A 27696-nucleotide genomic window follows, 5' to 3' on the forward strand; every position below is an offset into this window, starting at 1 on the left:
ATATCCATTTCATCTGTCAGCATACACAGTACTATGCAAAGAGCTGCTTTTCAGATAGTTATTCTTTGGGGACTTAATACCAACATGCTTCCAGAACCTTACTTTCTGATTCTTCTGAGAGTTTGCTCAAGAGTCCCATTAAGATGAATGGAAACTAGATTGAAGCATTACATGTACCAGATTTCTACTTTATAATTTTTGCTGTGCTACAGCATCACCTTTATCACAATTATATTGCATTTCATAGAATCATGGAATCATTTAGGTTGGAAAGGACCCTTAAGACAGACCATCAAGTCCAACTGTTAATGATCATTTCATCATCTTAACATCTGCAAACTATGATAAGTCACTTTAGGATGACTAGGAGTATATTACAGTCAGTCTGTCCTTTTATGTATTGCAGTCCATGACTGGAAGGATCAGTATGTTTTAGTAACGTTAGAAGTCAGTGGATTATTAATTAAAATACTCAGCTTCCAAGCTAAAGTTAAAAAAAGAAAAAGAAAAAAAAGGTACATTTTCAGCCAATTCTTTTAGGAATAATACCTGCCAGCTGAATTTCATATTTAAGAAGAATTTTGCTTACCCAATTAACATTCTAAGTTTATACAGTGAAATAATGCAGTGATGCCTGCTTGAGCTGCAGTCATGGACTATAACATTCATGAATGCTGAAAGCAGATGCCTTCCTGCGGTGCAGTCTGTGACAGTCGGGACAGCCAAGTTGCCTTCCCTTCTGACCTGGAAGTAGAAATGGCTAGTGGTCTGCCCCGCACTATTGCCAGGGAAAATGGATCCAGCTTGATTTTTCCAGCACAAGGCTGAGGTTTGATTTAACAGGTTTTTAAGTTCTATGATAGTTTAATCAGAACAATTTATTTTTAAACTCAGCTGTCAGTTTGTCCCACTTGCTTCTCAACACCATAGTGGTCCTTTATTACTCAGCCTTGGAGGGAAAATGAGATATTAGTTGTTTTTTAGACTGTGGTTTTATGACTCGCTTAAGCTGTTTTAAGTACAGGCTCCCAATTAAAGAGGTGTTTACAGACTCCTCTCTCCATCCCTTTTGTGCATGTCCCTGACCCAGAGAGCTAGTTTTTATGAGGCTACTGAACAAGCTGAATGGAGACATTTACTTGGCTAAGAACTAGTCAATTTTTCATCTAGGTTGCCTGTTTCAGCACATTTGCATCCAAAGGAGGGCTAGTTCCAGTTCAGGACCGCTCCTCTTTTGGTTTATGGATTTGGTGTTAGGGATTTAGATTCACTTAAGCCCATCCTGTAACCATAACCTAAAAAATTATAACAATTGGAGATAGTTATCAAGAAATTTAACATGTAAGTGTAGTCCTTCTTGCTCCTGTGTAGCGTGCATTGAAAAATAATAGGAGGGAAGGCATTTATTTAATAACCTTTGAAAGAATTCCTTTGAAACAAGATAGCTATTTTAGGTTACTTTGAATTTTCTAAGGTGTTCAGACACTTTATTATTTAAATCACAATCTTTTTCTTTTTTTTTAATTCCCAGATAATACATGCAACTATCTTACTTTTCAAGTATTACCCAGCAGTGTTTATTCTATGAATTGTCATGTAAACTGATAGAATTTCACTCATTTTGGTGTTTCAGTAGACTATGTTAAGATACATGAAGAGATTTTGAAAAGGAATCACATTATCTCTTTTTACAAAAGATTCAATGGATACAATAGGGTTTCGAAACATGGGATAGAAAAACATTCTTTGTGTAGCGGGAATATATTTGGAAAAAGCTAGGTTAAGTGTAGAACACTTGAGAGAGTTTCCTGTTAAGTTTTGGCTTTTTGTTCCTTTTGTACTTGGAATTAATGGAATATTAACTTCTATTTTTATAGAACAAAGCAATATTCCTATTACATATGATCCTGGTACTTTTTAGAAACACCCTATTTCTTGTTTGTTATTGCTGATCATCTTCACTGGGGTTTTTTGGCAAATTTGTTTACTCTGAAATTAATAAAAAAGTGAATTTATTTTATTTACATCTGTTTCTTTTCCTTCTTCTCACATAAACAAATTTGTATCATCAGTCTAGTTTAGGTCAATAGATCTTCCATTAAAACAAGTGTAATTCTGAGTACACTGAAAACTTCTAGACGTACTATTAGTAGATTGATTGGTCTGTCAATGAGGTGGACAACAAGAGATATGTAAAAAAATTTAGGCCAAGCAATAGAATGTGAATTGCTTGCTTCAGAGTAGGGGATGAATATTTTTTATCAAGACAACCTCCTTTTCATTTTTCTGTTCTTTTTCTTCCCCATTTGCCACAACTGTGTGAAGAGGCATGCACAGATGCCTGCTGCCAGAGTGTGATGCTTAACCTGACCGTCAAACAAGCCTCACAAAGGAAGGCTTTTCAGGTCCCCCAGTGAAACAACCACTGCATTTTATTATGGCGTGAAATTAGAAGTGAAAAGCCCTATGGCTCTTGCTGTTTAGTAATGCGGAATATGTCGTTTCTGATGGTGATTCTAGTGCTGGGAGGGAAATAGAAAGCCAGGGAAGAGAAACAAAGTAACGATTTAGACAAAGAGGGCCCCCCTTTTTTCATCGTCTCTGATTGTTAGGTGGTCTATAAAACCATAGTACTGTGGTGGAGACAAGGAAAAAGAACATTTAGTTGCGGCTCTTTCATTCAGAAATGTATGTGTGAATTTGCAGGGTGATGTATAAGGAGAGTCATCTGTTATCAGAAGAGTTCACTAGTTTAACTCATAAAACAGCAACAAAAACTTGACTTTGCTTGGAGAGAGCAGTGCTGCTCTGACAGACACTTTAACGTGCATAGCAAGATGGTGTTTATAACAAGACTGTGTGTGGTTATCTGAAGCTGCCTTGTAACAGATTGGAAGGGGAAAGTGCCAGCTTGAAGAGGCTTTCCCCTGTCTGAGATTAAAAGAATCGTATTTTCTCATATATAAGATGTCGAAATATTTATGCTCACTTTTACTTTAAAAGTATTATGTAATCACTAAAGCAAATAGTCAACTGTTAGGAAATGAAAAAATGGAGAGACATGAGAGGCATTTTAGAATGTAAGATGGGCATCTTTTTGTAGAATCATATAATCATTTAGGTTGGAAAAGACCTTTAACATCATCAAGTCCAACCATAAAGTTATCCATCAGCTGATCACTATCACTTCTGCTGGAAATAAATCATGGAAGCCCATCCATGGTTCTAATATCTGGAAGGGAAGAGCTGTTAACATTTTGCAGACCCATATTGTTAGCAGTAAATAGTACTGATATTTTTACTAGTTTACCTTTTTTGGACCCTATATGCATGGAAGGGATGGCAGACAGCAGTGACCTAGAAACAGTAGAGATGTATAAGTGGAAAGTTTCTCCTATGTTGCTTACTCTCTAGGTTATAGATGCGATCTTGAAGAAGCTTTAAAAGCAGAAAGAAAGGGTTGGCATGGCTGATCCATGATAGATGGGTGGAACAGATGCAAACATGACAAGTCAGTTTGTTGGTAAACTGCACTGTGGGACTGCAGCCTAAAGAAAGTAAGTTCAGACAGAGAAGCAGAACTGCTACTGTTTTTTAATTCAGGTGTTTCATTTTGTTATTCATTAATATGGTAGCTACACTACCAAAGAATTCAATACGTAAGCAGTAGCTCAGAAAGAAGCAAGAAGGCATTAAGCAATTAAAGCTATTATCACTATCGGAGAGAAGTCTATTAGAGAACAGCTTCTTAACTTTTTTAGACTGTATCACTCTTCACCACAGTATATGTCTTGTGTGCACACTAGTGCTCCAGGCTTGACTTGCTGCTTCATAGCATTTTGCCAATGCTATGCCTTGTATCTTGACAGGTGAAACCTCAGAATGTGGAGATTTAGAATAAGAGCTAGGAAGAGCTTTGAAAAAAGAGAACTCGTTGGCATTTGATGCAGCACATAAAAGCAAAGTAACAGAAGAATAGGAAAATGATCTTTGAGGCAGCAGTTTGAATAGGGATAATTGGAACAACAATTTTAAGGCCACAGTAGGTTGGTAGAGGAAACAAAGATGTGAAGAAAGGAGAGCAAGAAAAAGGATATTGCCTCTGTAGCAAAGCAGTGGTGGAGTAGCTACTCACTGAGACATAAACAAAATACTTGTACCCATTATAAGCATTTCAAAAGAACTTCAGGAGGATCAGAAAGCACTGCTAGGGCATGCCCTTTCAAGGTGAGAGGTTCACATTTAAGGCTTGAAGAACTTGCTGCTTATACAAGATGAAACAGCTTCGACAGGAGAGAGAAAGCTCCATCAAATACTTCATGTTTAGGGGATTAATCTTGAATTCATGAGGTTTAAGTTCAATTCCGTGTTTCAAAATCAGGCAAAATAAGAACTCAAAGTTGTTTTTTGGTTACTGTGTTAAGCTCTAGGCTATGAAGCAGGGAAAGGGAAGAAAGTACATGTTCCAGTTTTATCTGCTGGTACAAAACCCTGTAAACAAACTTTGAAAAGAACTGGTCAGGAATGAACTAATGTTTGGGAGCCAATTTTCTGTTGACATCGATGGCCATGATTTTGATTTGGTAACAAAGAATAGAAACATGAAAAGCGTCCTAGGATTGTTCTTCTGTCCTTTCAAACAAACACTTCTGCTGGCAAAGTTTGACATGCCAGACAACTAAGCCATACAGATAGATATCAAGCTGTCAGTGTTGAAAGTTATTTTCACTCTAAAAGGATTAGAGTTGAAACTGCTGCATTTGTGCTACAGTATGATGATATGACTTCTCGTCTTTTTTTTTTTTTTTATAATAATATTTTACTTTCCAAATATTTTATGTCAAAGCAGTTCCTTCGTTTTCAGCACCTTCAGTGGTTCTCACTTTCAGTACGTGTACAATTTTTCTGGTACCTTTCACTTTCTGTTTATTTCTGGGAATTCAGAGCAAAGGTTATGCAGACTTCCAGAAAATTTGTCCTGAAGTTCTTGGCAAGGGTCTTGGTCTTTCAGGTGCTCTAATGCAAGGTTTTGGAGCATATGGAGATTTGAAATGATGGATTTTCAGAGATTAATGCAGTCAGAAAAGCTTTTTTTTTGGCTAGTTTTTTGAAACAAAGCCTCCATTTTAGGAACAAAGCCTGTAATGCTCCTCTGTATACGCAAAGATCTGGACGGACTTAACTGATGTACTGTGACTAGCCCTTTCCCTATCTCTGTTCCAGGAAATATTGATACTGAACCTAAGTCATAAGGTTTCCTTTATTTGCTTAGGGTATTGAATGCATTCAGTAGCTCACATTGCTAACACTTAAAATTGTATTGGCATCCCTGATGTTGTGTACTGAAATGAACCGGACAATTAAGAAAAGGAAATTATTCTATGAAACTCATGTTTTTGTTAGATATCCAACAATTGCACTTCTGAAAATTTCCTTTACCTTAAGTCCTGATTTGATACTAACAAGTTTGCATAACTGTGGAGAGCAGTAATACCTATCCATGTGTGTGCTTTTGGTCCCTCTGCACCCAAGTGAAATAAATACACATCAAATGCAGGTATTTGCTATAGCAGTTCAAACTATGCTACTCTTCAGCCAGTAAAATTTCTCAGAAATGTTCCATTTTGCTCTGAAATAACCATTTGAATGATGATACCATTCTCCAAAGTGCTGGTAACAGAGGACAATTGCACTTTTAACTGTTGTAGTTTGCTTCAGTAACTGTATGTCTAAGCCTTGTAAGAGGCTGAGTAAACAGCTGAAATGGAGGGTTTGTCCACTTTTCTGCTGAAGTAGCAAAATAGAGCTTCAAAGAAACTTGTCAGTATGCAGTCCTTCTCTTAGTTATCTGGATATTATTTTGAATAATAATATTTTGGTTTTTTCTATGTCCTTCAAAAATTTGTAATTGGAAGATGCTGTAGCTGTGTTCTGTGTGGTTTGGTGAAGAGAAAGTTTTAATGGTCTGTTATGAGACACTGACAGTCCTATCTGCAGAAGCAATTTACATTTATTGAGAGCATACTGCTTGGGTGTGAAACCAGGAGTAAAATCTTTTAATGCTGTTTTTGAAATGTAATTTTTAAAAGTATTTCGGTATTTACACCGTTTTGAGGTGAATAAGGGCTGTTCATATCTTTTAAAACTTAGGTTCAAGCTGCCAGATATGGAAGGTCTCACCTTTTAAGTTTGTGTTTAGCATATATTTGGAAAATGTAATTCAACATCTTTTTCTTGAAATATAAAAACAATGAGAAAAATCGAAAGAATCCAATTCCTGGAAAATCATCTAAAGCAAGTGATGTGTCAAAAGTTCCATATTTCATCTGCAGATAGTTTAGATCATCCTACTTAGATAAGAATTATTTTTAAAAAAATATGTTACATATGTAATGATTGTTTTGGATCTCTGTAATACAGCTTTTGTTAGTCTTTTTATAAGGGATATACCAAATTCTGCCAGGAAATACGGCTCTCATTCCTGTTGACTAAGACCACTGCTGGATGGCTTATATTCCCCCTTACTTTCTGATGTTAGAACTCAACACAAAGTGCGATTTTCTCATAACTTATCCCTTAGTACTTGAATGCCAAATTGCTCTGGGTGAGGTCATGAGTGAATTAACCAGAAAAGCCTGTCAGGGTGTTAGCCTCAGATTAATCTCAACCCCTGCAGATGCACCTTTGTGTGATGTGATATAATATAATGTGATGGTGGCCGTGTGATTGCTGCTCCCTGTCCCTTTCTGTCCTCACTCCTGTAGAGACACCATATCCTTAGTTTTGGTGCCATCCCCAGGTATTTTGTTTTTACTTTTTTCTTAGCAGTTGACTTCTGAAAAATACAAAGTAGTCATCTGTCCTAAAGCATAAGGATAAACTATCTGAATGTTGATTACAAATGATTTTTCTTTTTCTTTGTAGATACATATATATATACTTTTAATTATAAGAATAAATTGGTACTTGCAGACGATAACAAATTCCACATTAGTAACCTCTTCCTTGTCATGTACTCCATCACAGTACCTGTCAGGATATCATCAGTATAGAACCACAAAAAAATACATTTGAAGAAAGACTAAAAAGTGCTCATTAAAGGATTTTGGAGACCCCAAGCACAACGTTATTTATTAACCATTTAAAATCTAAGACCTGGCTTTCATTCAAAACCAGCTCTACAATTAGCAATACTTTCAGACAATATCAGCTGGGTTCCCAGTGTACACGATAATGTCACAGAATAACCCCAACTGTAACTAATTTAATTAAGACTTGATCCTCGAACACAAAATCACTCCTTTTCACCAAATCATGATGCTCACTGACCTACAGGAGAGAAAACAGGCAACACAGACAGGGAACCTTTCTCTGTCATTTAACCTATTTGTTACAAGGGAAATATATTATAGTGTAATTCTCATGAGAATCTCTTTAACGTGAACAAAGGAGTAATTCCAGGTAGCCACACAAAGCTGCTATTTTACATAAAAGAATATGTTTCACAGTTGTTCCTGTTAAACTGTCAAAGTTTTAAAGATACTTAAACCTCTCCCGGTCTACATTAAATGTAACAGTTTTAGGAGCTAAAATGTTACACCAGATTTCTAGAAAGCTGATGATTGGTGCTGTGATGGTTCAGCCTGCTAATGCGGGAGGAGAGGCAGAAGAGGCAGAGAAGCAAGAAACTGTCTCGGCTTAAGAGGGATCTCACAAAATGCTCAGAGGCTTCTTGAACAACATGTATGCTGCAAGCTAATATGACAGCTACTGATTCTGCAGTTGAATACTCCTCTCTGGCTCTTGGATTTTTTTGGCCTGAGGAACGGAGTGATTCATTAGTGCATCTCTACCTCTAATGGTTTGTTTTATACAAGATAGATGTGAACAGTGGGTGCCTGTCCTGATAGGGTGTATGAACATCTGAAGATGCTCATACCTGAAGTGCTCTAGTGCATTGTCTTAGGCACTTGATCACTAGGAAGTGTGCCCAGAAGCTTGAGTGCAGTACCGTGATATGATGAACCATTCACATGGAGGGTTACTCAACATGAAGCCTCTGAATCAATCGAAGTATCGAGTATGGTTTCTGGAGAACATAAAAAATGATTCAATGTGGAAATGAGAACAGGTGTTTTTTGCATCATCATTCTGGATTCACTTACCTACCTCTGATTCCTCGCTCTAAGTGCCTGAAATTCTCACTGCATGTAGTTCTATTTATGTGAGCTTTTAATTTTGTAACATACATTATGAAACAGTCACACCTAGTGCATTCTGGGTGGGTAGACAGCTCATACCTTAGTGCTGGTCAAAGATTTAAACTGGAGATTAAAAAAAAAATAAAAATCAAAGGGATCTTTACAAGAGTGTGTCCAATTTAATAACCAACATTTCTTTCATTTTAATATGCAGAAATCAAGTCACCTGCCTTGGCTCTATAGAAGGAATGTGTATGTATATATACCTATGTATATATATGTATGTATAAATACACTTCTGTAAAACAATTTGACAAAAATCAAAGTGGGCATCCAGAGTCCCTCAGACTGATTAATTGGTCTTATCTCAGGATTCTTTTGTTGTTTCACTGCAAATTGTTAGAGTTGGGATTCTTACCTTCTTTTATGCATAATTAATGTTCTGCTGTTCTGCTAAATTATTTCTTTATGGCTTTTAGAATTACACCATGTCCTCCTAAGTGCAAAAATACCAGATCAGACTGATGAGTCAAGTTGGAGAATCTAATTTGGTCTTTGATTCAAACAGTAATGTAAATACTGATATTTCTTTTTGGCATTAATAACTGAGATGTACCTTCTAGGAAGAGAATGTTCGAGGATTGTTTTTGATATGTATGGATCTTTTGGGAAAATGTAATCCAGAACTAATCGTAGATGAGTTTTTAATTGATATGCCATCTTTTAAAACATTATAAATCTTACTGATGCATCTCCTCAGTTTTATCATAAGAAATAGTTTCAGTAAAAACATCCTGCATCTCATGACTCTTATAGTGAAGAAGAAAAGTAGTTGTTCAAACTGTTTGAAAGATATTATGTTCTATGATGTGATATTGCTAATGGCTAATACTGTTCTACCAAGCTAGCATGCTATTAATTTATTTGGACTAGGTAAATATTCAACTGTGCATTTACTTTTCTGAAAGTAAAAAAATCGCATTCTTCAGACAACTCACAGTCCAAGTTACAGAAAGTAACCATTTCTATTCCTATTGGTAAACAGCAGATACAGATATAAAAAAAAAAATCTCAAAATCGGTTACTTCTTTCTTGCTGCCTGTTTATGTTTTGCGTTGTGTTTACTGTCACTGATCTACAGGTTGAAAATCACTTTTCTCCTGGTTCCTTTGGGTGCAGTCATATATTTAAGTGTACCCTTCACAAAATTATTCTCTCTAAGAGTGATGAACACTATATTGCTCTTTGACTTTGGTTAGATTCTGGACCACAAGAAAGTTCTTTGCTCAGTGCCTGATAGTGCATGCGTTTTTCAGGTGCTTCTCTTAGTGACATAGCAAGGTCTTAGGAGACTACTCTGAAATGTGTCTTGTTCCTTTCTTTTCCCCAACCATCTAAGTTACATTTAATTAAATACTTTAGGGCAGCAATACACTTAAATATATGTTGTAAACATAAACCGTTGATTTCTGACCTTGCTGTTGTGAGCAACTGTGATCATGAATGATAATGAAAAGAATAATTACATTTTAGCTACAACACTTTGATTCCATTCTTTTTACGAAAGTTTGCATGTGACCACTTTGGTGAAGGAAGAAGCCTTATTAGAAAAAAATACTGCGGGTAGACTCTTCTCTGAAATAAATATTTGTTTGCACTTAAATAGATACAAATGTGTCATATTCAGCTACTTAATTGAGTAAATGTACAGTATTTGAATAAGTATTTATTTCAATACCTGAATTAATGTTTTGCAATCCATTAGACTTTCAAAATTGCTGGGTCGGTTTAACTCCCTCCTATTCAGGGCAAAGGCAATATGTCCTAAGCAAAAGTGTTGGTAGACTATTTTGAAAATCCCTTTACTAACCAATGTAAATGACATGCATCATACACTAATCTCATAGTTGCTTCATTTATAGTTTAAATATTAGATCGGAAAAGACTTCTCTAACAGGAGCCTTGTTCCTAATCTTTAAAAAATGAAATAAACAAATATAACCCATAATATTTTAAAGCAATAGTGGTTTTTCTTCCTTGAATGAAACAGTTCTTTGCCCTTGTTCCTAATTTTATACAATCTGAATATTAACACATCTATAGTAGTATCTGATATTTATACCTCCGTGTGTGATGTACCCACACACACACATTTTGAAGGATGACAAATGCTGGGGTGCTTTCTATTAGCACTCGTTTTGGCTTTTGATGGAGCTGTTTAGTACTGAGTAATAACTCTGCAGCAGTCTGGATCAAGAAAGCAAGCCTACAACTTTTGGATTTAACCACAGGAGATGATAAAACAAGTGCTTTAGGAGGATCAGTTTAGAAGGCCAGTGGGATTAACAGTCATCATCTTCTGAAGAGTGCCACAGGCCTGTAATGACTAGTTAAACGCTGTGTTTCTTATCTCTTCATGCCCCAGCAAAAGAACAGCCTTTATGGTGATGCTGGGGCAGCAGTCAGTGATGGCTCCAAGGTACTGGTGACATCTACCAAAAGGACTGCCAGGATGCTTCCCATGCTGCTGCCCTCCTGCCTGCTGGTGATCTGCCATGTACATACCTAAACTTAGCTTCTGAGAGGGGGTGGTAATGTCTGCAAGGTATCTTTTATTACATAAAGTAGAGCCAAAACCAGCTGCTGCTTAGCCTAGATTCCTCCTCATCCTGAATAGAGGATTTCAGTATCCTTCTAACAGGCACACACATTTACACTAATCCAGAAAACCTGGATGTGTTTACCTGCTGAGTGGGTTTAGTTTTCTCATGGGTGTTTTAGGTATTTCCTTGAAACCCTTCTTATTGATGAGAAATGCTGTGTGCTTTCCTTTCAGATGTTAAGACTAAGCTAAACACTAGTGAAATAATTCCTGTTGGTCTGGGGGAGCTTTGGGTCAGGCCTTTGCTGAGTTGCATTGAAATTATTATAAATTTATTCTCAGAATTTTAAATTTTAAGATGTATGCTTTTTTTCTTAATATTCTTTGACTGCTTGGATTAAGGAAACTGATATTATTGCCACTAGTCCTGATACACATTTTCTTGATTTTAATTTTTATTATGCATGGAATGATGCCTGTCAGAAAACCTTCAGCCCCTGTCAATGTAAGGCCTGATTCTGCTTTTTCGTTGAGAGAATTTTCAGTTTGGTGCTTGCCTTGGCTAGGTGGTCTAACAATGGGAGAGATCCATAGTGGAGGTAGAAATGTTTTATTACAGTACTGTGCAGGGCACTGCAAAATGTGTGTTCTTCAGTATACGCATCTTGAGGCACATTCCTAGCAAAGCATGCCAAAGATGAAAAAAGAACTACAACGCTTTGCAGATATAAGATACAGCTCAGAGTGACACATGTAAACGGGATGAAAAAGTTTAACAGAACCAGGCAGGCTGAAGTTTATGAGTACAGAGTTTATTAGAAAGCTGAGATGTCTGGAAAAAGGCAAATTTATGTACACAATAGCCCTTCTTCAGAGCTAGTATGTATGCAACATATTGGATCTGGAACACATTTCCCTCTCCATATAAAAAACACCACGATAGACTTCATAGGGAAAAACAGCTATCTCTCTACCTGAGATAATTGCTGTTCAGAGGATAAAGCTCACCAAGCAGTGGTAGGGATCTCAAGATCTCAGCAGATTTACAGTTTAAATCAAGGACTCAAAAGGTGAGACCTCGATCCAAGCTTCCAGCTTTTCCAGCTTCCCACTTGAGGGGAACCTCATAACAGAGTGACTAAGAGGATAAATGCACAAACCTCAGTGTTTGTGAGGTGCTTTCAATCTTTATTAGTGCAAGCTTAAGAACTACCTTTGTAGAAAGATGTCCCAAACTCTTCTAGTGCAAAGTTATTGGCAATATTTCTGCCTGCTAGCAGTTTTTCTCCAACCTGCAGAATGGTACAGCTGCACTAAAGCTAGGCAGTCAGCTCCTGCCAGCAGCCCATGGTGCTAGGCTAAGCCAAATGGTCTGAGGACTCCTCATACAGCAGGAGTAGGATTTGTTTGTTTATGTATGGGTAAGAGCATGTGCTCTAATCAGAGCCTATGAAGCTTATGATGGAGGCCTTATGGCTTTCTATATCGTCTGTTTTCTTTGGAGTCTTCTGAGAGCAGTCAGATTGCAGGATGCTGCTGATCCCTGGTTTATTTTGTCCATCTTTCCTTTGAAGTGTCTGAGTTGAGATGCCCATCATCTTTGCCTGCTCTGACGGCAGGAGGTGCTGGGGCTCAACTGAAAGTAGCCTGGGCTGTCCCGAGTCCTTGTTGAGACAGAGCAGCAGCCAGACAAGTGCTGGAGCATACTTACATTGCAGGTAAAGAGAACCTGGTACAAACACCTTGAACAAACCTTCTGAAGCATACGGTGTCATGGTATTTCCTTTCAGGAATACCAGCTGTTTTGCTTTAGAGCCTGCAAGGAAGGTGGTCTAGTCTGCATGAACTTGGTGCTAGTTGTCATCTCAGGATTGTGGATATGCTGGTTTAAATATGTGTGGCTGAGCAGCAGTAAAGCAAGAATTCAGAGAAGGCAAGGATATGGAAATCCTGATAGCCTTGGGGATCACTGACCAAGTCCCAGTGTGGTCAGAATGTTGCCCATTTTGTCTTTAAACCATCTATTCCTATATAATTTGGGGCTAAATCCATCAGAGAGAAGAGCTGTAAAATTGGTATGACAGTGGAACTGGGCTCAAATGTGCAGTAACTCTACCACAGGAGGAACACCACTCTGGAATTAATTAAACTTACTGACTTCAGTGACATTTTATAATGTATCCCTCTAATTACTCTGTGTACAGCACATTGTGAGTTTTGAAGAGCTAGAAATGGAGTCTAAAATACATATAGAGAAAATGTTTGTGTGGTATTTTTCATTCCTGAAATGTGTAACCTCTGTGACTAACTGTTTTATTATATTTTTTGGGCTTCGTTGCTAGTAAGAAAAATGCTTAACTTTTAAAACATTATTTTTTTTTTAGTACATTAATGATACAGGTAGACAGCTGAGATACAGCCTATATGTATTCATGTTTGGTTTTGAATAGCGTAAGTGTATATGGATCTGATCTAATACTATGTATAAGAGAAACAAATTATATAAATACAAAATTGCATGTCAGAGGCCTTTCTTTTTGGTGCAATAAGTATCTTTGCATTATTACCAGAAAGAGGAGATGTTACAAACTCCCAATAACGCCAGACCATGTGTCTAACAAAGGAAGAGAAAAGGTTTCTGGATGTGAATCTGAATTCATGTTTCAGCTGCAGTGAATGCTCTTGACAGTGTGATTTTTCTTTATGCTATGCTGTGAAGCTTGACTCTGGTTTGCAGGGTTTGAATCTCAACTCTCCATATAACCATTGCTGTAGAGGTTGAAGGTGAAGAAATTATAATATGGTACTTGAAATAAAGTAAATTTGCGCACAGACCAGTGAACATTGTCTATTTATACAGGAATAGTGGTTAAATCTCTGCTGAGTTTACTCTATAGCTTGATGAAATAGTTTCTCGCTTGGGAAGGCAATGTGCCCGTCCAATCTTTAGGCTGGTGAGCAAGGAGAAGATTTAACTTTCTGTAGTTTAGAGTAGTGCTTTTGACAGTGTCTCTGTGATCCAGGTGACATGGTGTTAAATGGTATTAGGGCCTGGATTCAATGAGGTAGAAAATAGGATGGCGTATAAACAAGTGAGGCAATTGCCTTGTACAGTAAGAAATACTGAAAGTATTTCTTGTAATCTAACCGTGGCTTGGCATGACCTTACTGTGACACGATGACTCAATGACACAATCTTATCCCTAGGAGAAGTGGATTTCTAAAGCTTATTATTAACTTCCTATGGGCCAAACAAACAACTGGAGAAGAAATGGGGTCATTTGTGGTTGTTTCTTTCTTTCTTTCTCTTCCTGACACTTCTCTGCCTCCTGATTCTTCCTAGTGCCTGGAGCCCTGCAAAGAGTCCTGGGACCTGAAGAAAAACCATTGCCAAAGCTTCTGTGAGGTATGTCAGCCCAAGGGCGCTCTTTCTCACTTTGTTCTAGCTGTCTCTTTTGTTTAAATTACTGGCTTAAAGGAAACAGCTAACAAATGGGTTTTTTACAGCAGTTGCCTTCATTTGAATTGATACACATATAATAATGTAGCCATTTTAAGTCTGAGTTTGTTTTTTTTTTAAAAAAAAAACACACCGTATTTCTTTTCCCCTGAAGAAATGAATTATCTCAATTTGAAGTTTTTAGACTTGTTCCAGCCACACTTGCATAGCTTCTCTCAGAAGGTGCTCTTAAGTCCCTCATGTAAGATACTATTTCTACCACATGCCCTTCTGTCTTTTCTGGACATGTGTAAGAAAGAGTATCTTTGCTTAAAAGATGAGATGTCATTGTGTGAAAATCCTTGTGCAAGGTAGCTAGAAAAGATGGCTTTCCTGTATGTGAAAGTCAATCTGATTTCTAAAAGAGTATCTTACTAGAAGTAACTGGATTGTGTACTCCTAATTCAGAAGACTACTATAAAAATACATAATTATTCAGGAAGAAGTATTTGGAAAACTTTGTGTCATGTTTCAGAGTAACTTTGTGAATAAGAAAACCTGGATCTGTTAAACTAGTACAAAAAAGGAGATTGTTTTATTTGATTTAAAACGTGGCTCTGCTGAGTTGGCAGAAGTCAGCTATTACAGTTCTTCAGTGTTTTTAAGTACGAAATGGAAATACCATCTCAATAGAAAGTTGCTTTATTATAACTAAATCAATATAAAGTTGTAACCTGATTCAAGTCTATGAAAATGTACGTTTATGAAGATTTTCAGCTTTTCCTATAAGAAATAGAAATGACCTTAATTTATATAATGGTTTCACTGATATACTGATGTAACTGCACTCTCATCACTGTTGGAACTCTTTCTCGTACAAGAGCATGTCTGATATTTAAATGATTTTAAGCATCATGAAGATGATTAGAAGTAGCTGTAATTTCAACTAAAGAAAAAACGTATATCCAACTGTGTGTAAATAGGGATTACTGGATTACTGATCTATGTAGTTACATCAGAAAACAAAGTAAAAATTTTGCATGAAAACCAGTCCTCGTAAGAGTTCTTTAACCTGGATTAATTGCTGCTTCCTCATATACAAAACTCTGCAGCAGTGTAATAAAGCAGTTATAGTGGATCTAATTTATGTCATTATTATATATCACTTCTCACTTAGGCTGTATGTTTCCAGATATGGCTGAAAATATGTATAAAATTGGTTTAAAAGGAAAACATTTGTAGAACACTGTTCTATTGTAGTTAAAAACAGTGAGCATCCCTCTTTGATTAGTGTTTTGTGGTTGAAGCTAATTTTAGAACTTCAAAGGCCCATAATGAAGAGCAGCACATTTAGCAGCTAACTGAAAAATGAGCTGTGAAATAGGGTGAGGAGGAGAAGCCTTGAGGACGTATTATGCCTCAGGGAGCTATAAAGTTTTTAATTAAGTAGCTGCAAATTTGTGATGTTTTAGGATTTGAAATTAGCTTCACCCACACAAAAGCACAGAACCACTTTCCTTTCTCTCAGACTCTTGTATGCTCCATAGACGACATTTGATTGAATTGAAGGAGGCTGTTCTCCTTTGAGAGTGTTTTCAATCTTTTTGTATTTTGTAAAAAATCTGGAAGCAACAATTTAGCTTTGTGTTTCTCGAGGTCCCTGTTTGGTATATTACTTCTTATCTACTGAGTAAGTGTACTCATGTTAATGGATCCTTATGTGTAAAGAAGAAAAGGAGACAGTTTACTTTTTTTCCATAAATTCAGTTTCCTGCTGGTTTAGCTTAACTGGCTAACCATGTAATCAGGTGCATTCCAATGAGGGGAACAGCAGGACTGTGTGTCCAAGGATCACCGGGGTCAGTAGCAAATGTAAGGACTGTTCATTTTGGCAGCTGTTAGGCTGGTTAAGCTGAAACACCTAAATGCGTCCTTCAAAGCCTGATTCAAAAATTCTGGACTGTTCTGTAGAACAAGATGGGAGATGTAACATAGTGGCACATTCTTGGACCACAGTGACTTTGGAGAATAAACTGACACAATCTGTGAAACACCTACGCCTCCATGATAGTGAAATCTTTCTCATTTTGCCGGAAGTATGAAAACAATAAAAATAAGAACAAGATTCAAAAACATTTGAATATGGAAGGAAGTTGCAGAAGTTACATGAATAGTTGGATGGACGGTGGATTATAATTCCTGTGTATGCTCAGGAATCTGTAAATCAGATCTGTCAGGATGGAAGGGGTTTGGTTGCTCTGAGATAGAAAGGCAGGCTATAGGTACCCCAGTTACATGGGTTGCTCATCCCCAGTTCCAGCAATCACTTTGAAGGGAATCACTTTATCTGTTTTTGCACCAGACTAAATGAAGTACCAGATAAAAGAGTACATGAAATCCCCATGTCACACACAATGCTTTCCCTAGGGTGCTAGATGCTATTTGTAATACAATTTTAAGTGAACCTTGCAAACCTCTGAGTAGTACACATGCTGTAAAAAAATGTCTCTGTGTTGCAGCAACCTCTTGTATATCTCAGAGTTGATTTCTCAGAGAAGTAGAATTTACTTTGATCTATAATCAATGTATGTAGGCCTTACTTTAATTTGTATTTTGTGATCATTTTATCAAAAATTTAGTTCCAGTTGCATGAAGAGTTACACAATTACTAATATGCTGGCAAGGACATAAAGGTGCTGCAAAATCTTCTCTTAGCCAACTCAGTTCAAACAGTATAATGAAACAAGATTTCACTTATTTATCTAGTGTGGCATTACATCAGATATTGTGGGTAAATTGTTATGAAGTACAAAGGGAGGAATTTGGGGTAGTAGAACAAAAAGACTGTCTGACCGCTGCTTTTCCTTTGTTTTCTGAACGCTTTTAATCTGTCATTGAGCAACTTTGTAACCAGCCAATGTGAGGAAAACAAGGGAAAGCTGGCACATATAAACAACTTTATTCCATTAAAAATGGTGGTCTTACTTGAGGGAATTCATCATTCTGTACTTGGAATGCTTTTTTAGAAGTGGCTTGAATATATAAATCTTCAGGGATAGTCTTGCAAAAGCTGAAAATCTGAATTTTTGTATAGGAGGTCTTGGAAAATGTACAACTTTTTTTTTTTTTTTTTCTTGTTGAAAAATTTACACAGTTCTTTTGCTTTCCCTTTAGCCTCTTTTTCCCAAGAAGAATTACGAATGCCTAACTAGCTGTGAATTCCTTAAGTACATCCTGTCTGTGAAGCAAGGGGACTGCCCAGCACCTGAGAAGGCCAGTGGTTTTGCAGCTGCCTGTGTTGAAAGCTGTGAAGCTGATAGTGAATGTTCTGGAGTGAAGAAATGCTGTTCCAATGGATGTGGTCATACGTGCCAAGTTCCAAAAAATCTGTACAAAGGTAGAGATTATTAATATGTACTCATACTAGCCTAATAACTTCGGGCCATAATAAAGTCTCCTAGAAAACCAGGACTGTCATTTCATAGGGGTTTGTATGGATGTGAAAAAAAAGGAGAGGTGCCTGTAGAAATGTGGCTGGACACTGAAAAGGTGGAAAGCCAGAGAAAAATATTGCTGTTGAATTTTTTTCCCCTTGTGAAGCCCATGTTTAGAAATATGTGGAATGTAAACATGTGGCTATTATGAATCATCTTAAGCAGAACAAACTTGCCAACTTAGGTGAAATCTCACTTAATTTGATGCAGATGAGAGAGAATGCAGCAGAAAAATATTTAATGGTAAATAGTTCAATGTCTATTAATCAGAAATAACATTTATGTTTGTAAGCCAGGCAGGTAGGACTACCAAATAGGAAGTGTGAATAATCTGGTAAAAGAACAAATCAATGCAATATATTTGGCATTGGTGTTCTTAACGACCTAAAAACCTCTAGAGAAAGATTATAATAACCACATATATGTTAAATCATTATTTAAAACTAAGGCAATATTATTCAAAATTTTATAATTTATTTGAGTCCTGATATTCTGTGAAAAAAGGTTTTCCTTCTCATCCATCAGCAAGAAAATACAGACTAAGAAATGATTTGCTTAGAAAAACTCCAGTTTTTAATATGTTGCAATTAAAAAAGCTTTATAATTGGAAATATTCTGAAAATGTGCTCCTAATGCAGAAAAATGAGCATTTATGAAAGGCATTTTCTTGTTCCACAGAGCTGGAATGTTTTGATAGAAATCCATTCTCCTTACTTCAGTGATAAAAAATAAATATTAATCAGTTATTCTGATAGCGTGGGCTTTCTGTGTGGTCTCTAATCAGCATAACTCAGAACTGAGCTCCAGGCTTAGGTCTGATTCCAGACTTACTTCCATCTGTAGATGGAAAAATGGTAAAATATATGGAGATCGTGATTTTATCTTTAAGTTTGTTGTTTTCACTGAAATGTTGGTACATATTTTTGAATCTCCCTAGTGATGAGATGTATGCCAGAAATATTGTGCTGTGACTTCTGAATCCTGTCTTTCAGTGTACAGGGTGGGCTGTCAGGAAGCACTGTCTTATTTATTTACATCAATGGAGAAATTCTGATCTAGAAGTCATATAGGTTGAGTAAGAATAAAACCGATGAAGATAGTGTTCAAGATATTTTGAACAGCAGGCAATACTGTGATCCAAAAATCCAGTGCAGAAGGGAGATTCTCATGCTTCCAAGATACTTCAGAGGATCCCCTTAAAAACTATAAGGAATTAATGCACTCTTATAAACAGCACCTTTCAAAATGAAAATTATTAAAATGGATCACTTAGTTATTTCTTTTGTCTTCTTGAGACAAATGACCGGAGTGATAAAGTGGCATTTGGATTGTATATGTAATGGTTTACATGGTCAGCTTCCATACCAGAACTGCAAAGCATTCCGGTAAATGTAACTGCTGAAAAAGGTAAAAACAAAACAAGCAAGCAAACAAACAAACAAAGGAAACAAGATGACATGCTTTTGGAGAGGACACAGGATATGACACGTTGTACAACTGAACACTGGAAAGTCTACTACTGTTCAGCATGGTTATACAGGAACAGAGCTAACCTTCTCTAACATCTTATCACCTATCTGCAGGACGTGCTTGCTTGTAAGAGCATTTGTCTTGCAGAGGAAGGGTAAGCCCAATACTATACTGCCTTCTCAGCTGATGAATTCAGCTAATTAGGCTCTTCAACCTGTCTTTCTGCAACAAAGGACAAAGAGAAGCGGAGCAGGCTTGCTATTCATTTCCTCCAGGGGTAAATGACCTTCCTGTCACTAAGGAAAGGCAAACTCTGCAAGCCTGACTAAGATCTAGTGAATAAGTTTAGTACTTATTCTTATAATTTTGACAGCACTCACAGCTAGAAAATGAACTCAGATCTAAGAATCTAAGAGTCTGCAGAAGTTACTATAGTTTTACTGTTGATCAAGCTCTGGACATAAGTTACAACAGCAGGTATAATATAAATACTCATCTGATTTGCTGGATTTACAAACTGGATTTCCTCTCTAGTACTGACTGCTAAAGCCCAGTCATAAAAGAATATTAATATAAGTACGCTGCCACGAAAGTCTTGTATTGCAAGTGTTGTTGGATTAACATAACAAGTCCAGTTATTCATTATCATAATTGTTAATTGGCTTGCATTCACTGTAATCTTCAAACTGTCCATTATCATTGTATTTTTTCATCTCTGTTGGGCGTATTACTAATCAGTTCCATAATCTTTCCATTTTTATTTCCCTTTACTGGAGATATCAGATGTTTACTCCTACTCTTTTGTCACCTACCTTATCATCTCCTTTACATTGTCTCAACTAGTGAAGGACTTCAGAAAGTGTCCCTTCTCCATGGCCTACCTAATTATTTTTTTTCTATACGGACATAATAATGTTACAAGTAATAGTAAGTGCCTAATGTAGATTTAATACTTTAGAGATAGAAATGGGAGCAGTATCTCTACTTTGAAATAAAACAGTTTGAAAACGCAGAAGAAAAAGGAAGGAAGAGAAAGGGAAATGCGTGGTCAAGTTCACTTTGTCTGATGTGCGCATGTGCACACCTAAGTAAGGACAAGGACATGTATATTTTTCTACAGTCAGCTGGTAACACATGAAAAAATGACCTATCACCTTTTTTCCTGTTCAGAAGTTAGTGGTCTGTCAGATGTGATGATACACCTACTTGTGTGAACTTTCCAGGACCTCTTTCTAACAAGGATTCAGAACTCATGCTGGCTCTACCAGCCTAACTAGTTTTGTCTGAAACGTGTAAGGGAGCAATCCATGCAGCAGACCAAACTGCAGATCTGGGCACAGTAAATTATGAAGAGATGATTATGACATTTAAAGTGTACGATAGTATTGAAAATATCATAATAGGATAGTGGGAGCCTGATGGTCACCCACAGTTTAAAGGCTCATCTCATGCTTAGAGAAAAACAGTTTTCTATTAAATAGTGTACAGTTTTGCACATCTCTGAGTCTTTGAACAACTGTGTTTACAATTGTACTGATGCCATGAATATACCCTTTACTGTCAGAAATCGTTCCATGGAAGTTTTTTGAATTCCTAGAGAATCAACATTTAAGATCAGATTCTTATGGTGGTTCAATGTGCAATTTGTGTTTTCACGGCATGGAGATGCATGTACTGTTTGAAAGATACCTTTAGAAACATTTTTCCTGGGCTGGGGTATTGATAACATGCAGCAATCAGTGATTTGAATTCTTCAGTTAAGCACCACAGACTTCAGAGGACTAATTTGTTCCAGCATGATGAAAGGGCTGACCATTTACATAATAAAAAGCACATTGAAGAGTAATTGAATCTACACATCTGGATATTAAATTGATGGTGCTGGTTCTATAAAAGTATTTTAAAATGCACTTGTGCTGTGCTCTCGCTGTTTGTGCTGCTGTGCTCCATCTGCACACAATTACGTAACACTGGAGAGGCCGAGATACTTGCAATCAAGTGAATCCAACTGCCCCTAATACGAAGCAGATGGAAGTTTTCTTAACATGCAAATTGTAGGATTATTGTACGTCTTAATTAAAGAAGGATTTTCAAATGTGGAAATCTGAACTGACATGTTCTGTGATGTTTGTTATATTAGACTAAGACTGCAGGCTGCTGAAGGGTATCTAGAGTTTAAACTGCTGTGATAACCAGATTTAAATACTGGATTTTCCACAGGTTGATTTTAGGTTTGTTCAAGGGCTACAAGTTAGTTTTTATTTACCTGTAGCTAATTGGATAATCAGATTTAGGAGAAGACCTCTTAAAATCGAAAAGCGGTTTGTTCACCTAAGGAAATTTTGATACTCTGTTATCTGTGGCAGACTGAGTAGGAAACAACTTACCAAACCAACACATTATGCTGGACTCATGTGGACAGTCACTGAAATGACAAAATAACTAGAGTGCATATGATAACTTGCTAAGAAGGTTTATATATCAGCATAGAAATCTTGTGACATATCCTGAAGCGGCAAGATGCAGTGCACTCAAATATTTGATTTCCTAAAGTCTGTCTAGAGAAATGTATCTAACACTTGATTTGTCAATTTAATCAAAAGGTGCCAAATTTGAAGAGCTGTTTTTTTCCTTTAAGCTACTGCAGATGATTTCAAAACAGTGATATTACCAGCAGTAGGAACAACAGAAATAACTGTCCTTCAGTATCATTGTATAACGAGAAATTACTGTAAAATTTTAGAAAGATGTCTTTGTTTCTGAAATGTAACGGTTGGACAGTATATGTTAGATATACCTATTCCAAGATGCCTTGAAAATACCTTTCCTATTTCTTTAGGGAAGAGTGTAGCATGACACATCATAAAATACAGCTGCATGTGAATCAATAAGATCATGTTGCCAAGGAGAAGGCAAACAGCTTTCTTAAGTGTATCAATTTAATGTAAGATGTGTGAAATAATCCTGCTTCTCTAGTCTACACTGTAAGAGTTTAGACACAGTCTCTGTCCAGTTTTAGGCTTGATTCTGAAGAAGGGCTGTGGGTCAATAGAGTTTCTAGACACAAGTGCAAGAATGATCAGAGGTCTAGAAACACTGATTTAAAAGAAAAGAAGAATGATCTTTGGTTACTAGAGTGGAGAAGAAAACATTCAGAGGTATGATGACAGTCTTGTGGTACATGAAAGGCTCCTCCATAGATGAAAAAGAATCTGTTCTCCATGATCCGTGAACATCGTGGACAGTTATCGAGTACAAGATGCGGTGGAGGAGACTAAACAGGGTTGTGAGAAAGCTTTCTAATGGTAAGGATGGAGAAGTGGTGTAATGGATCACTATGTGGTGTAGAAGTTCTGTCATTCTGTCATAAATTAGGTGAAAAACTGAACTAGTATGACTGATTCCGCTTGGGATCAAAGGTGTCTTTCTCCAAGTTATCAAAGCATATTTGGAAGGTGTTTTCTGTGAGATCAGTTTTAGCTTAAAACTTACATATCATTTAGTTTTTAAGTGAAATAAATAATTCTGAAGATTTTTTTAAAAATAACTTTGCCGTTAACAGAGATAGGTCAGTTATGAGCACTTCTGAAACTCCTATGCTCACCAGCCTATCCATTCCCCTCTTTTTTCCTTTTGTCTCATCTAGTTGTTTCGGGGGGGGGGGGGGTGTTTAAATTATTTTTTAATACAGCTTCATCTACATATGGTTTAATTGCATCTTGCAAATTACTCATATATTTTGTCTGCACTTTCCTATTCAGGTGTTCCACTGAAACCCCGGAAAGAATTAAAATTCATAGAACTTCAGTCAGGAGACCTGGAGGTGAAGTGGTCTTCAAAATTCAATATTTCCATTGAGCCTGTGATCTATGTTGTTCAGAGGAGGTGGAATCAAGGAATCCATCCAAGTGAGGATGATGCTACTAACTGGCAAACTGTGGCACAGGTCAGTTCTTTGTGAAGCAATATGGATCCCTAGCTTCCAGACCATGAGCTAAATAAAGGTCCTCTTCAGATCAGAGTTAGATCACTTACAGGTGGGGGAGGCTTATGAAGAGGGAGCCCTTTGTAGGGTTTCTCTCCAGGTCGCAACAGAGCTGCAAACAGAACCCAGATCTCCAGGGCTTTGCTTACTGCTCAGTGAAGTGTTTGCTAGATTTACTGAGGTGAAATGAACTTGTATTTTCACTTCCAGTTTTTCAGTTATAGAAACATCAAATGCTTTTGGTATGTATTGACAATGATTTCATAAAAAAATGCATGAATATATCAGTAAAAAGGTAAATAATGGTTTTCTTGTCCCCAAAAGAAAAACTACTCAGAGGTTTATGTTTTCAAAATGAGTTTATTTTGTGGGTTTGCTCATTGTAGATAAAAATTGATAGAACTGAAGGCTTGATTTCCATGAGGCCAGTAAAGTGGCAATTACTTGTAAGCACGTACTTACGATCTATTCAGATGTGAATTCCAAAGTCTCTGAAAGCCACAAATCTCTTGAAAAATGCAGAATTAGATACCAAAATCCGTTAAAGGAAGCACGTAAGAGACATAGCTCTTTTGAGGTCAGTGGGACTCAGTGCGCAGTTCCAGTGCATGGCTTGGGTCTTATAGGAAAGATAAGAAATTACATTTGTGAAACAGCTATTTAATTTTTGAAATAAAACACAGAGTGAAAAAAGACTAAAAGCTGTCTTCTTGTAAAGTTTTTTTTTTTTCTCATGTGACCCTCCCAAGGCGGAAAAGCCTATGATGTCATGCTCTTATCACTCACTGCAATCCAGACTGAAAATGTAAGATTCATGAGCAAATGTTTCTTAATGAGAAGCAGCCAACAGAGCATAAATTTTCACTTAGTTCCTTCCCAGTTTCAATCTGTTTTTTAACATGCTGACAGTCCACCTGGATGGCAGAATTCCAATCATTTATCTTAACTGCTTCACCCTCATCCCTGCTGACAAGAAAAGTAAAATGCTGATTTTGAAAAGATCTGCAAAATGTCGTTATGGCTAGGGAAAAAAGGAAAGAGAGAATAAATAGAACCATCCACAAAATAAAGGGGTTTAAATTCTGTGACAATCTGTATTCATTCTCAATTCAGATTGTGTAGGAAATCTATCTTAAAATAATGTCAAGCTTGTGAAACTGAGCACTCAAGTAGAAGTGCAGCTCTTAACCTCAATGTGGTGCTACAGGGGGCTGTCAATATGTTAGAGTCTTGCTCAGAAAAAGTCGCAGGCAGCAGAGCCTGGCATGAAACCCTACTTGTGCAAGCCCAAGGGAACATGCACACCTCCAAACCTGGTAAAATTACAGCGACTTACTTATTATCTTTCAGCAGAGGTACAGGTCTTCAGTCTGCATTCTCTGTATTCAGCAAACAACCTCCAGCCTTTGCTACCAGGGAAATACCATGTAGCAAAAACGAGCCAGATCTGAATTACTTCTCTTTGTTTTCGTACCATGTATATGTGCTAGACTGTAGAAGCCCAACTCTTTTGGCTGGTGGATCCAGACTGCAGAGGTAGCACGCTGCTGTGGTTTTTCTCATCCCAGAAAGAGACACGCACGTTTCGGGAAGCATGCACTATATGTACTTCACTATACGAACCTGTGCCTTCTTGCAGTGGATAGGAGTGTTTCGGAAATGTGTTCCTGTGCAAGAGTAATAAGAACCTTGACAGCTGCCTTTCCTGGGGGTCTGTTACATGTGGGCAGAAGGGGCTGAGTTAATCACTGTGGCAGGAGAAGCCTTCTCCAACTGACACCTTTCTGAGAACTTCGCTGTCCCTTCTGCATCACAAGAGATGGGTGTTTGGTTGTGTGATGGGACCCTACTGGGGACATCAGTTTGGAACAAGCTTCAGGATGCCTGACTGGCTTCGTGAACTGTGTATACCTTATGGGACATACGGGCTGGGCACCCTTGAGGGGTGCTAGTAATCAGAATTTCTGTCTCTGTTGAGTAATGGACCTTCATGGTGTTGGTAGTTTTAGACATCCCACCAGGCAGTCAAATTAGTTAAGTGTGGCTGCATGCAAATAGAATTTATTCTGCAATATCAGCAGCAAGGATGGATATCCAGTTTGACTAAAGTGACTGTGTGCACAGCCGCTGGGATTTTCTTGTCTGTATAATGGAGATTTTTTCTTGTATGATTCCAAAACATTGGGGTATGGGACCTTAATTATAGGCAAAGGCTGCAAAGAGCTCAGCCATTCAGCTGAGAACTCCTGGGGCGTTTCAGCCCAGGGATGAAGCTGGCTTTTTCATTACTCTGCAACTTAAGCTAAAGAGCGTGCAGAAAACAGCTGAGGAAAGGCTGAGGGTGAAGACGTGAATTTCACTGTGCCTATGCTCGTATGTAGTGTAATCATGCAAAGTTATTGTTTGCATCTTCTTAGAAGAAATTTCATAATATTTTACGAGAGTTCCTCATCCGATATTCTATTTTTATTATCCGTCCAAGAAGAAATGGGGTTATAATTTTCAATAACTTTAAGGTGTTTACTTTTCAAAAAAAATGTTTTCTGTTTCCTTTAAATGAGCTCATTTTCAAGTATTTTCTCATGTCTCACGTAAATTTTTACTTGGTATTGAAAAAATAATTTTGAAAACGTTTGTTTCCTTTGGATTGTGTGTGTCATCAGGTCTTTCTTGATGTTTCCTTTTTAAGGAGGAAAGCTCAATCTATTGAGAATTAAATAACTAAGTTATTTATTTACCTCTCTAAGTATATAAAGAAAGCAAACACTTTGAAAACTATTGTAGTTATTTTTCACTTCAGGAAGAAGGGATTTTGTTAACTTTAGTTGTTTACTGCACATTTTTGGGAAAACTTGACATAATTAACTATTTGACTAATTTCCATTGGTTAATATAAAAACTATGGGAACTAAGATACTAATTAGTCTAGTTAGCCATGATGTACCGTGTCCTAAGCAGTTACGCCAAGTTTCTTACACTACTGTTTTGTAAGGTGTAACCAGCTGAGCAGGACCTGCTGCACTATCCCATGAGAATACTGTGTATCTTGTGAAAAAAAACTTATCATTCTCTTTGGTATTAATGCTTTCTAAAAATCATAGTATTACTGTTTACATTGGAAATTTAGATATTTAATCTTGTTAAGCTAATTAATGAAGTTAATTTAAAGCTGCCAGATCAGTTATTTTCAGACAGGACACATCTGTATTCTCTGAATGGATGTCAAGTATGTGTGTGTGTGTTTGCGCACATGTGCATGTATGTTTATACACACACGCATAAATATGTATGTATGCATATGGGCAGACAACAGTGAAGTTTACTTATTAGTTTATTCCTTTCTTAAAAAAAAATAAGGGGCAGAAAGAAGGAAGGGACTAGTTTGACTGTGACAGACCATTGCTTCACCTTGGAATTGTCTAAATTGTGTGGACAAAAGTTTGTGAGACACCTAAAGGTCTGGTTCTGAGGATGACAAGAAGTTTCTCAGCCTGTGGCAAATGACAAATCCCTGCTGGAGCTAAACACCAATCCTATACACTAAAGGTTTCTTTCTTATCCCCCAGGAAGGGCTTGCTTTGTTAAGCATTCTTAGAGGGTGACGAGCTTGTGTGGGATCGCATTCACATGAAATATGGGAGGTCTGCTGTCCTTTGGTTGAGCAGTGGATGCAGCACTGTCAGGTTTCTTCGGTATCAGAGGAAGCATAAACTGAGCTCTTCTAATATCCTGGATGGTATCCCTTCACTGTCTGAACTGTAAATTCTTTTATCACTGTGTGTTCTTTCAAAAGAAGGTATAAAGCTATGAACTCAACAGAGTGATGCTGTCCTCTCCTGTTTCCACTGATTAGTGTAATCCTTGGACGGGGGGGAAGCCGTCTGTACCATTTTTTGCTACAAAGACCTTCATTTTTTACATATATACAAAGGTATAGATATATGAGACAGAAAAAAACCCAACACCTTGGAGTGGCAACACAAGAATCAAATCTTGAGTGGCCTAACTGCTATGCTGCTGGATCGTATATTCTCTTATCTTCTCTTTCCACATCCTAACTAATGCCACCTTTCCCTTACAAGAAGTTGTAACTTTCAGCCTTCCTGTCTCTGAGGAACAATTTTGCCTGTGAATGTAGGACATGGTCTAATTCAAACTAGCATGCAGTAACCAAGATGCTAGGGAGTATTTGCTCCCAGCCTCTCAGATGGGATTGAAGATAGGTCATCCGCACTCTGGGTAAGTACTTTAATCATTAGTCCGTTGTATGAGAAACAGGGGGATATTTCTGTAGGTACATTGAAGACAATAGCAGATAATCACTTTTTGAAAGACAGGATGAGGGAACTACTTTTACTTTCAACAGAGGGCTCAGGGCTTAAACAGTTAAGGGCTGCTGGGAGAGGAGTAGAACTATCAGTGCATCCTAAATGGGGCAGCTCTGGGCAAATCTCATCCTAATTCTCCCCAGAAAACCCAACCACCTTCTTCTTTCTGTCCATTGG

General features: G+C 37.3%; 1 protein-coding gene across 1 annotated transcript in view; it reads left to right on the forward strand.

The window, feature by feature from the left end:
- The window catches only part of ANOS1 (anosmin 1), a 140279-nt gene that overhangs the window by 61953 nt on the left and 50630 nt on the right, over positions 1–27696 (forward strand). The window contains exons 3-5 of the mRNA XM_037377503.1: positions 14147–14209; positions 17417–17639; positions 22968–23152. Of these exons, the coding sequence (XP_037233400.1) occupies positions 14147–14209; positions 17417–17639; positions 22968–23152 (471 nt within the window). The remainder of the gene's footprint in view (positions 1–14146; positions 14210–17416; positions 17640–22967; positions 23153–27696) is intronic.

This window comes from Falco rusticolus, chromosome 2 (assembly GCF_015220075.1).
Source record: "Falco rusticolus isolate bFalRus1 chromosome 2, bFalRus1.pri, whole genome shotgun sequence".
Taxonomy (NCBI): Eukaryota; Metazoa; Chordata; class Aves; order Falconiformes; family Falconidae; genus Falco; species Falco rusticolus.